Raw genomic sequence first — 12,734 nt, 5'->3', positions numbered from 1 at the left:
ATTGAAAATAGCAATTTTAAACAAAAATACATGATGTTTTTGCATTGATCACCGAAGAGCATGTGTGTTTACATTGTGTTTGATATCTTATCTATCTTGGTTACTCAATAGTCAAATGATTTTTCAACCGCGAAAAAGATAGTGAAATCCGCAAAGTAATAATTAAAACCATTGACGCGTCAAGTGTTTACTGGCAAAATATAAGATTAAAAATCAAACCATTATCCGACTTATTTTGACGTGTCTTTTTATATTTTCCCAACAGGGAGCACTCATTCCGTCAATCCTCAATTGTCAACATTAACGAAGATTTATTTTATTCAAACTCCTTTATATATAATATAGTTTTATAACCCCATATACAATCAATATTGTTCATTTTCATCGATACATTTATGGGTATAAAATCACACGAAGTTTTAATGATGTATGATTAACGCCATGCTCCCGCTGCGTTTCATCAAAATGGCGGGCAAAAGAAAATACTATGACTTGGTAAACGTCAAACGAAGTTATTTACATATGAAACTGAAATGTCTTGCAAAAGTTGTATATACGTTTGTTAACATGTATTATAGAGTCATGTGTTGTGCCATTTTACGTTGCCAATTTCGTTTCCACTCTCAGAAATGGTGATAAAAACCTTGAGGCGTGTCGCGGCCTTGTTTACTTACTTTTTCTATGTTCAGCTCACACTCATTTCATACCTATTCCAAAACATCTTCCAAGCAGGAAAGGGAAACTATCCGCGAATCATCATCAACAAGGCGAAAAACCTAGCTGGTAGTTTGTTTGGATAGTAGTGATTATTGCCAGCCTATAATTGTAAACTTCATTGAAAGTAATCACCGAATGTGCTTTGCAAGGAAATATATTTGGAAGGTATATAAATGCAACTTGGATATAACTTATATAAATCCAAATTAAAATCACATTCATCCTTTTGAAATGTGTAATGGTAAGGAAAATAACATTGCTGTCCATTTTCAGTAGTTTTCTCTTCCCAGAATATCTACTGGAATTTCAACAAGCTCTATAGTCAGTCCAAAATACAGTTAAAATATACGAACACCACTTTCTGCAATTTTGGGCTGGTAGTATCTTTCCAAACAACTAGCCACTAATTTTCTTAATAAACTTTTATCCAAACAACTATCCATGAATACTTGCCATTCGACACAAGTAGCTTGAACTGATTCACAGTTTTCCTGATAAGGCATGAGCTGAATCCGTTTGCATTTACCTTTAATGTTTGTTTGTAGTCTACAGTTTACCAGGCTATGAGCAAATGCCACACATTGGTTGCATTTTCACATCAGTTTCTGTAATAAGCACAATATTTCTTATGATCAGTTCAAGGTTGCATGAAACCAAACTCACTCTTTTACTCTACTAGTCTAGGTCACCCCAGATAAATGTGACTAAGTTTTATTCTGATTATCTGTCAACTTTTCCTTGTTACAGAGATATCTCTTTATGAGAGGTTTGATACAACGTGAGAGGTGGCAGAGAACAAGACAGTACTTGAAGTCAGCTGCTGAATGTACATCAAGAGCTATTGTCTCACTGGAACTTGCAGACAAGCCCATCAAGTCTGTGTCTCAAGCCAAGGCCTTAGAAGGGGTATGATAACCTGAATCACGCACGCACGCACGCACGCACGCACATTTACATTGTCACGATCGTGATGATTGCAGGAATGTGACAGATGATATATGAAAACGAATTAAATTGATTAAAAAATAAAATGTTACTTTTAACATGTTTCCAAATATACCCTGTAGGTGTTGTTTTTAATATATATTATTCAACAAATCAGTTATTGTCAGCCTCTTGGTAATTTCAGAGCAAAAAATGTCCTCTGTACTCCCTGCTGGTCATAAGAAGGGACAAAGACAGGGAAAGTTGGCCACAAAAGATGCCTATAATGAATAGTTGATTGATTTCAGATCGGAGGTGAGACACTGCAACGCCTGAAGGAGATACATGAGAAGAAGGAGAAGTCAGTGGACCGTCCTTGTGATGGGAAGTTTGTCAGTGCCGCTGGCGCCATCCTTGTAGCCCTGCTGGAGCTCACCGAGCAGGTGGAGAGATCAGGGTGAGTGAATCAGTAGAGTAATATTCTACAGTGATATATTAAAATTCTGAAGCTTTCTTAGAGGTATCAAGTCTAGTGCATCGATACTAGAGGTATCAAGTGTTTAATGAGAGGTGTCAAGTCAAACCATACAACTTTATGGATAACAACTTCTGGGTTATTGCATATAGCGACATTTTGATGTAGATTCTTACACCGTTATCAAGCTGGAGTGATATTACCCGATCACTCTAGCTTGATAACGGTGTAAGAATCTACATCAAAACATCGCTATATGCAATAAACCAGAAGTTGTTATCCATAAAGTTGTACTTTTTGTTATTTACTCACCAAATTCTAGAATGTCAATCAAACACCAGAAACCTATGATCGTGGGTTCGAATCCCAGTTCGTCCCACTTATGTTTTTAGGTTTATCAGCACTATACCTGTGTTCGTGAGTTTCACAAAAGTGGTAAATGTCTGGGACCTGCATTACTTCAGACTTTCCTCCCACATATATAGTGATGTATATTGCAAGTTGTTCAAACCCAACTCACAAAACTGTTTGTGTTTTTCCAGGAGCGATGACGTGGCGCTGATCCCTGAAGATGTTCTCAAGTGTGAGGCCAAGTCTCTCTGTGAGGAGATCTTCCTTGGAGAGGACACAGGTTGGACTCTCTTAGGAATAGCCCTGGTCATTTATAACAGTTTTCTCATTTGTTTACTATGAATGCATTGACTGTTATTGTTGATTTACAGCTCATGAACGAGAGAAATTCAGTGCAAATTTAGTAATAATAGTGAAGATTGAGTCATCACTTCGGCGAAAGGGTCCAGGGTATTTCTAATGCTAGAATGGTGATATCATCATCAAGCATTATGCAAATTGTACAATGAGGATATCAGTGCAAATATTTTCAGTAATACTCACAGATGATATAATTTCTGCTTCATGCTGATTGGCTACATCACACCAATTGTCCTGTTGTTTTGATTGCAGCATGACACATTTCAAAGCATTGTCGCATATTATTCAGATGGCGTTATCCATTGTTCACGATGTAAGATTTGGTTTTATGTAACTAGGTTCTAAGAAGAGATTGACTGAGTTGATCCACTTGTGATCAGGAAAACCATCTTTTTCTTAGAAAAGATAAGAATGGATTGATTGTCTCTCATGAAATAATGTTGCCAAGGCTTGGGACTTACCAAATTATTTCACTCACGACAGATAATTCATAATTCTTCGTAGGGTATTCTCCTCCAAGTTTATTAGTGAAGCCCGTTTCTGATGCCCCCTGCAATGGTATAGCTGGAATATTGCTAGAAGAGGTGTAAAACCATACTCACTCACTCACTCTTAGTACACGTTAATGTGTTTCAGGATTTTGTCAAGCTTGGTGGCGTACTGAGGTGCTGGTAAGAAGAGGTTTGATCAAACGAAGACAGCACCACAAGGAATCTGTGTATCAGCTGATGGAGCTTGGACGAGACTCCGCTCACAGGCTACGCAGTAGGTTAAATTAGCTAGACTGAGGAAAGAAAAGCAAAGCAAACAAAATTAAAGGGTTAAATTTATTTCAAGTGACAATATCAGTGACAGGTTTTGCAGATTAACACTAAGTTATTAGCATATCAATGACAAGATTAATTTTACTGTAGTTTTCTATGATATGTTTCCAGGAGATAGGGATGCAGTATTCCCCAAATCCAAGTCGGTGAAGTCCCCGCGTTCGTTCACACTTCAACAGAAGCCAGAGGCAACCAAGCTACCATCACAGTCACAGGAAAGCTTCCTCTACACTAATGACAATGGTTCTGATGGGTACAATCTATTCTTCTCTTTCTTCTCCAAGGGGATTCAGGGACAGAAAAGTTTACTCCATATTTTGGTCGACAAGATGTCCTGTAATTCTAACTGTTGCTAATCACATAACACAGGACACTATCCAGTTAGAGAAATAGCAACCTGTCTGCACCCGCTTGACTTCCATTCCCTGTCACTAACCAGCTGATAATCAGGGTTGTAGACTTTGTATACTTATCGAGATGTCACCATGATATAGACCACTGTGTACGTATACAAGCTATGTCACTCAACAATGAGCTTGACAGTAGCCATTTTGTCCTTTAGCATGTCCTTTGTCACGTGATCACTGAATGTAGGAGAAATCCTGTCCTGTTAGTAGCTGACTACGTGGAATTGGGTGGCAGTGGTGACTTCGAGTTTGGATAGTTCTAGGCTGGGTATTCAGTGGGATGTGTTATTGTATTCTGAGGACTTAGATAATCTCAAGGTCGCTATGTTTGGTGTGCCTGGTCCATTAAACATTCAGATTTCTTTTCAGGCATAGAAATGCACTGGTATTTATTCTCAAACATTTATCTTTGTCCAAAAGAAGAATACTTGGTATCAATGTGATAATGACATTATTTGAGTTGTATGAGTTTCATTATAAAAACCTTACCCCTCCCGCAATCACAAATGAGCCAGGATTTGGAATTGTGGAGTGGTCAACATTTAGAAACGCCACTGTGGGATTTTTTCGTATCAGCCCCCATTCCTGAATTGGCTTTTTTCAAATGACCTATATCCTACAAGGCACCAGGACCTATTCTAACAGCACCATCGTGAAGTAGTCTGTCTCATAGGCACTCCAATACAACTGGAATCCTGTTAGTGTATTTGTATAGCTATGCAGCATGTTTAAGAGTATAGGCTGTTTTTCATATTGGACATTTCCCTAAGATAACGACACACGATTTGCTGTTAAATAGGGATGTGTATGAGAGGTTATTGTTTCTACTTCAGAATTGTCATGGAGATTGACACACAAGAAATGGGTGGTGACAGAGTTGGTCTGGGCGAGGTAGGTGACAAGCCCAAGTTGTAATATTGTCAAAGTACCTGTATGATCATTAACATGATGAAGGATGCTCTAAGATGGGTACTTTTGACATCTTTATTATGTAATCAAACTGTTCAAACGAAAAGAAAGGAGTTAGAGTGCATTTTATTATGCTATAGTCACTTGTTAACAACTTACCAAATTAACGTATAGAGGCATATAGAGTTGTGTCCCTTGTGTGTCAGGATCTGCTGGTAGGTGGTATTGAATATCAGATTTGGCCAAATTATGATTATTTGTTTGTAAGCACCATATCCATGTGTACTGTAAATCATGAAAGTATTGCAACAAATGTGAGTGTCTGTCTGTTATTGAACAGCTGTCCCCTCCATGCATGTCTTGTATTCTCATCAACAGCACTGTAAGCGCTTGGAGCAAGCGGGTGTGCAGTATCGAAGTTGTCGACTGCCATGTGGCGACTACCGATGGCTATGGAGATGTGATGGTGGGGAGATGACGGTACCGCTGCTGATTGAGAGGAAACGAGCTGGTAGGATGCCACTTCAGACGCCAGCCATAATATCTATAACTGTCAAAATTGCTTGGCTCAGTAAGTCCATAGTGCATACATTCACATGGGATGTGAGTTCCACAGTGGTACACAGTTGGTGTTTAATGATATCAGCCATGTTTTGAATCAGCAATATGGAATGCGAAAGAGAAGCATTTTAATGTTACTTTTGAATGGTTCTGATATCACCATGTACCCTGAGCGTGTGTCACATGTACCCTGAGTGTGTGTCACATGTACCCTGAGCGTGTGTCACATGTACCCTGAGCATGTGTCACATGTACCCTGAGCATGTGTCACATGTACCCTGAGCGTGTCACATGTACCCTGAGTGTGTGTCACATGTACCCTGAATGTGTGTCACATGTACCCTGAGTGTGTGTCACATGTACCCTGAGTGTGTGTCACATGTACCCTGAGTGTCACATGTACCCTGAGTGTCACATGTACCCTGAGTGTTTGTCACATGTACCCTGAGTGTCAGATGTACCCTGAGTGTGTGTCACATGTACCCTGAGTTTGTCTCACATGTACCCTGAGTGTCACATGTACCCTGAGTGTGTCACATGTACCCTGAGCATGTGTCACATGTACCCTGAGTGTGTGTCACATGTACCCTGAGCATGTGTCACATGTACGCTGAGCGTGTCACATGTACCCTGAGTGTGTGTCACATGTACCCTGAGTGTGTCACATGTACCCTGAGTGTCACATGTACCCTGAATGTGTGTCACATGTACCCTGAGCATGTGTCACATGTACACTGAGTGTGTGTCACATGTACCCTGAGCATGTGTCACATGTACGCTGAGCGTGTGTCACATGTACCCTGAGTGTGTGTCACATGTACCCTGAGTGTGTCACATGTATTCTGAGCGTGTGTCACATGTACCCTGAGCGTGTGTCACATGTACCCTGAGTGTGTCACATGTACCCTGAGTGTGTGTCACATGTACCCTGAGTGTGTGTCACATGTACCCTGAGTGTGTGTCACATGTACCCTGAATGTGTGTCACATGTACCCTGAGTGTCACATGTATCCTGAGTGTGTCACATGTACCCTGAGTGTGTCACATGTACCCTGAGTGTTTGTCACATGTACCCTGAGTGTCAGATGTACCCTGAGTGTGTGTCACATGTACCCTGAGTGTGTGTCACATGTACCCTGAGCATGTGTCACATGTACCCTGAGCATGTCACATGTACCCTGAGTGTGTCACATGTACCCTGAGTGTGTGTCACATGTACCCTGAGTGTGTGTCACATGTACTCTGAGCATGTGTCACATGTACCCTGAGTGTGTGTCACATGTACCCTGAGCGTGTGTCACATGTACCCTGAGCATGTGTCACATGTACCCTGAGCATGTGTCACATGTACCCTGAGTGTGTGTCACATGTACCCTGAGTGTGTGTCACATGTACCCTGAGCATGTGTCACATGTACCCTGAGCATGTCACATGTACCCTGAGTGTGTGTCACATGTGACCTGATTGTGTGTCACCATATGAGCTGATGTCTCACCATGTGACCAGATTGTGTGTCACCATGTGACCTGATTGTATGTCACCATGTGACCTGATTGACCTTAAAATATAATTCTGGTCAATATTAACATAATTTTGTCCTGGAGTGTATATGTGTTATTTGAAGACTTAATCATTTGTGAACGGTTCATATTCACAACCATGCATCGTCAATATTTAACGGTCTTGTTGACACTATTTTCCCCATCACCTGCGACTACATACATCCACTTGGCAGTGTAGTGGTAACAGGTAGTCAGTAAATAATGTGAGGCCGTGAATTAATCGTGAATGTCAAATGAGTTCTACTCCCCGCATGAAGTTTGTGCACACCTAACCATTGCCTGACAGTAAAACGTGTTGTACACGATATCAAGCAAGAAAACCTCGTGCTCATTGGTCTGTGCACTTGCTGGATATACATGTAATAAACTTATTATATCCTTCTCCCAGATGATATTGCCAACAGCCTGAAGGATGGTCTCTTCTGGCGTCAGGTGACCAAAATGGTGGACTGGAAGGAAGAGTTCAGACAGAAGCACATTGTAGCTCGCCTGGTGTACGTCCTAGAGGGGGATCCGGGCGACTACGTCGTCAAGTGCAGTGACGGGTGTCGGGGGGTCGGTAGGTGTGGCAATCCCACACTGGCTCAAGTACAGGTATGTCTGCTGCTGCAATACACAGAGGGGGGTGCACAGGTCGCCCAGTCATCTTGGGCGCTGCAACTTTCTGTGCACAGTTGCCTCCCTTAGGCATGCCAGAAACCTATAATCGTGGATTCCAATTCGCCCTGATTATGATTTTAGGTGTTTCAGCACCAGACTCTTGTTCTTTGGTTTCACTAAAGTGGTACATGTTAAAAACCTGCATCGAAAGAACATGCCTATTTAAACACACACAAAACTATTTCTTTCACCAATTTACAGCATGAAACAGCGTACAGTGAAATTTATTGTGTGCTATGACATACTGTTTCTAATATTCTCAACAACATCATTTACTGATATAGTGATATTTGTAAGTTAGGACTCTGTTCCACGAAATTAAAGTTAAGGTATGGAAGTCACAACAGTTCTAGCACTGGGATGGCTACGTGGAACAATACCCATATCTACAGTAACAGTTCCAGGTTCCAACATGGTAAATAATGCAAGCATTGATCATGTTCATGTACACCCAGACCTCACCCACCCTGTCATTAATCTTGTCTACTCACTCACTCACTCACTCCAGCTGGCCGTGAAGGACCTCGAGGAGCACCCAGAGCTGGAGGTCCGACACACAAGCTGTGTGGAGGCCACGGTACAGTACCTCGCTGTCATCTCACAGGAAGTACAGAAGAGGTCAGTTTATGTAGCCTTGGTCTTGTTTACTAACAATGGCTGTCTCAGCTCCAGTACTTTATTATGGACCTATTATATTAGCAAACTCTGTGTGGTTCCCAGGTTAGAATGAACTCATCCCCTCATCTTCCCAAGGCAAGGGAGTTAACTGACTATAAAAGTCCAGTTTCCACCCTTGCCGAACTAGGCTGGTATTATGGAGTTACATTTTGGCTGGACAAACGAGTCTATGTATAGTCCAATCAAAATTGTGCTTCGAAATCGAAATCCGGTTCGTAAACTGTCCTGCAGATTTTCGTCGATTGCAAAGAATGTGCACCGCCAACTCGTTGTCAACAGATATTTTCCAAATCTTTTCATGTTTTTAATCAATGTGCTCACGCATTGCCCGATGTAAGACCCGTTTTATCACAACATAGACCTTAATTATCTATCAGATCGTCTTGACTGGGCGCCACTGTTTTGTTTCAAGCAAATGCAAGTGATACGAGAGGTGGAATCTGATTGATCTAAAGGAGAGGCTCAGAAGGGACATAACTCGTAATAGCCACTGGTGGCACTACGATAGAGCCCAGGAATTGCAGCCTAGTTCGGCAAGGGTGGAAACTGGACTTTTAAAAGTCAGTTAACTCTCTTGCCTCGGGAAGATGTCATCCCCTATGCTGTCATAACAGGCTTCTTGGACCTATATTCTTACCTGGATTCAGACCTATGTTTGGCAATATACAGACCTCACTATTGCAATATTTTGTTATACAGAATTCCAGGCAATACAGGCCCTAGTGTCTAATGCAGTAGAACATTTCACAGTAATTCCCTTCCAGTTTCAATTGAAAAGTTTGGTATGAATCATCTAGATTTTAGGAATACCTATCTCATAAAAAGTTAATTACGGTACTCCAAATGCAGACCAGGATATGTAGCCATGTGAACATTGGGTTGTTCGTAATGTTGTGTTTGTATTTCAGAGCTAGCAAGGGTGACTTTGATATGCTGATAGTGAACAGATTCAGGGAACGCAACGCTGCATCAACCAAACACAACTCAGCTGAAGTTGAAGTCACTGAGATCAAACAAGACAATCAAACAGTCAAATGTAAATCTCAATCAGAATGCACTGACTTGGAAGTATTGGAAATAGAAGATGATTCACAGGAAGTGTATGCAACAGACGGTACACCAAGTGAAGTTCCTTGGTGTAGTCAAGATAGTGAAGAGTTGCCTCCCCTTGACCATAACCCCATGGCTGTCAAATCTTCCGATTCCAACCCAAAGAACAGTGTATGTGAAAGGATTCCTGCTGACTCAAAGGCTGTTATTGTTCCTGTGGTGAATGATAAAGAAAACGACAAGAAAATGAACTATAGGGTTGATTCGGCGGAAGAAGAAGTGGATGCTCAGTTTGATATTGATTCAGAACTAGCTATATTCTCCTCCTTTTCTGAACATGCAAAGATTAAAAGTATGTTTTCAGACACAGAACCTCAGACAGATTGTAATGGATCTAAGAAATTTCTTTCCTCGCCATTAAAAAAATTAAAGTTTAATTGTAGCGCTGATTATATTGAGATTCCGCCGCAAATAAGCCATGTATCTCCATGTCATGGAAAAGTGTACCTCATGAAGAGAAATAGAAAAACTAACCAGGTCAGTAAGAAAGTGCATCAGAGATTGTCTGAATGTTCCTCAGACAAGAATGAGTTTAATGCCGGATCAAGAGACTGTGTTGAACTCTCGCCTAGGAGAGAGGACGTATACTCCAGTTCAGAGCCTAGTTGTTCTGGCTTGGAATCAAATCCTCATTTTGGTGTCCGAGATGAATCTGAAAGCAGAAAAGAAGTTTATGTTGATGCAAAATCAACAGTAAAGATGCCTTTCAACAGTCAAGTCGATAACCCTGAGAAACAGGAGCCTTCTACAGAAGTACCTTGCGAACCCAGCTCTCCGGGCACTTCAAACAGTGCAGACAAAGAGGAATACTCAGGGGAAAGTATTTTGGAAAGAGACGTTCCTAAACAACAGTCCGACTTGGAGGACAGTCTTCCTGAGATAGACATTGGTGAGATCAAGGAACTCCCGGAACTCCCAGAACTGATGCCTCATCCAGTTCCTTCAACATCAGCTGCAGCTGCTGATACATCAAGACCTGATTCTGAACAGCATGGTGCCCAGGAACCAGAGACAGCAGTTCACTCTTCCTCAAAAGTTTCAAACAAACAACGCGGAAAATCTACTCGTGGTCGCAGAAAACGTTTAATGGATGAGGAGGAGGATATTGTTCAGTCTACGTCTAGAGCTTCGAATAAACGGGGGAGGAAATCTACTCACAGAAAACAGATAATTGATGATGATGGTGATAATCCAGTTGTCATTGATTTGGATGCTGAGTATGATCCTGGAGTTCCTGGACGAGGTCGGAGAAAGGGGAGATCAGGTGGGCGGGGCAGTTCGGGTAGGCGGGGCAAAACAGAAAATGCAGTGGATGAAACCCTGGTGTCTAAGGTAGCTGATATCTTGCCTCACTGTGGTGAACAACAAATCAAGGCAGCTCTCATCAAATGTCAGATGAACATGGAACAAACAGTGATGCATCTGCTGGACGCTGTGCCTGATAATGGGGATGTGGTAGATCTCACATGATGGGGGCGAGGATGTGCTGGCAACCTCACTTGATCTCTCTCTGTATGAATGACTCAGGGGGGATATTGGGAGATTTCTGTTGTCTTTTTGGTTGTGTCATCAGTGCATAAATGTCATCACGCAAGCTTGTCATCTGTTTCCACAGGCATCTGAAAAGTTATTAAATCATGCATTTCTGTGGTGAGAAGTTGTAATGACATATATAATGAACACGATACAGAATGGGGGTGATCAGTCTCATTCTCCTGTGATGGTGATTAAGAAACAATGCTTTTCAATAGCACGACAAAGGAAAGATTTGCCTCCTTGCAATGTCTGTAGCCTTTGTCATGCTTATAATGCAATATCCAGAGCTTTACTCTTGGTACACTCTACGTGCAGTATAGTGTATTTTCCTCGCAAACTGTTTTCGAGCCCCTAAGAAATATTTCTCATTACGTGCCTAATAACTATCACAGTACACTAAAATTAAGTCTTACCTTTGAAAACATTTATTTCTGTTTACAATTGCATACAATTGTTCTGATGCAAAATTATCATCAGATCAAGTTTCATTAAAATGTGCATTGTGAAAAAGTAAGTTTTGAGGTATGTTTTCATTACTTATTGAATATCTTACCTCGTGTAGCTTAATCCGTACATACCTTCAGCGACAAGTGGCGAACACTTTGATGTGTTCAGTGAGCTTTGAAGCACCTACATTGATTACGTCATTGAGCACATGGTTACGTATTGTTTAGGGGCTTGGAAACATGTGACGTGGGGATATACATAATACAGAAATCTGTGCTAGAACTATGCTGTGATGTGATGGGAATGTGACAGATCTAGTCCATGACCAACACTTATGAAACTTTGTATGGTATGCAGAATAGCATATATATTTGTTTTAATGTGTATATGTGGAGAAGGTCGGTATGTGACGAGCTTGAGAATGTCAGCACACGTGATGTGATGTGAACATTGATTGTGGTATTGATGATGTGATGTGTTCATGCTTGTGGCTGACGGGAGCTCTGCAGCACCCGGTGTCGTAACGCCAGGATGATCATATGGCTGGGTTAAAGAAGAGCTACCAGTTTCTTATGGTAATATATTTCTGGTGCTGAAGATTCAATATCTGATCAAATCATGACATTTGTTACTATTTTAAGAATGTTTGTTGTTTGTTTGTTTAAATGTTTAATCATGTTGAATGTCTTGAATGTATTTTTATCATTTTTCTGTTTTATTGAACTGTATCCATGTTTAAATTTGAGAAAATTGGTTCAGAATTGTTCTCATTGTTGAGCAAGCTTAAATAAGATAGTTTTATCTGATACATTTTCTCTCTAGTCACGTGAATGTTCAAATTAGCATAGAGGGTTCTAAATCTTTGGTATGAGTGACAAAGTATTCAGACCAGCACATCTGATTTATTGCCCTCGAGGGGTTCCTGGATGGACCAGTCATCAAAAACACTGCAATTTGTTGTGCAGAGTGGCATCCTTTGGGTATCAGGTTCGTCAGCACCATGCCCGTGGTAAATGTCTGAGACTTGCATCACTTGAGGTTTTCTATATGCCTTGAAAACAAACTAAAATGGCCACATCTGAATGCAAACGATGCTAATTAGTGGGGATATTTATACACCTGAAGGGAATACCATAAAGGAATATTGTGTTCCGTGTGGCTTTTTTTTTTTTTGTACAGAGAAATGAAGCCAAATCGTTTCAGAAAGCCCACA

General features: G+C 41.0%; 1 protein-coding gene across 1 annotated transcript; it reads left to right on the top strand.

Moving 5' to 3' along the window:
• The first annotated feature begins 432 nt into the window (after positions 1-432).
• LOC124123459 lies at positions 433-11,525 on the top strand. Its single transcript, XM_046486657.2, has 11 exons — positions 433-495; positions 1,465-1,623; positions 1,950-2,098; positions 2,659-2,747; positions 3,464-3,592; positions 3,763-3,904; positions 4,892-4,949; positions 5,346-5,478; positions 7,479-7,684; positions 8,259-8,368; positions 9,337-11,525. The coding sequence occupies exons 1-11, from the start codon at positions 442-444 to the stop codon at positions 11,006-11,008; spliced, it is 2,901 nt and encodes a 966-aa protein (XP_046342613.1). The 5' UTR covers positions 433-441; the 3' UTR covers positions 11,009-11,525.
• The last annotated feature ends 1,209 nt before the right edge of the window (positions 11,526-12,734 follow it).

The sequence above is a fragment of the Haliotis rufescens genome, unplaced genomic scaffold (assembly GCF_023055435.1).
Source record: "Haliotis rufescens isolate VD_foot unplaced genomic scaffold, xgHalRufe1.0.p SCAF_54, whole genome shotgun sequence".
NCBI classification, from domain to species: domain Eukaryota; kingdom Metazoa; phylum Mollusca; class Gastropoda; order Lepetellida; family Haliotidae; genus Haliotis; species Haliotis rufescens.
Note: the sequence above shows the minus strand (reverse complement) of the source record. Positions and strands in the feature narration are given on the sequence as shown.

Excerpts from the sequence above, each read along its gene's own strand:
- LOC124123459 (XM_046486657.2), top strand. The coding sequence starts at position 442 with ATGCTCCCGCTGCGTTTCATCAAAATGGCGGGCAAAAGAAAATACTAT. Across the intron at positions 496-1,464 it reads AAAGAAAATACTATGACTTG|AGATATCTCTTTATGAGAGG; the intron begins GTAAACGTCAAA and ends TCCTTGTTACAG. Across the intron at positions 3,593-3,762 it reads CTCCGCTCACAGGCTACGCA|GAGATAGGGATGCAGTATTC; the intron begins GTAGGTTAAATT and ends ATATGTTTCCAG.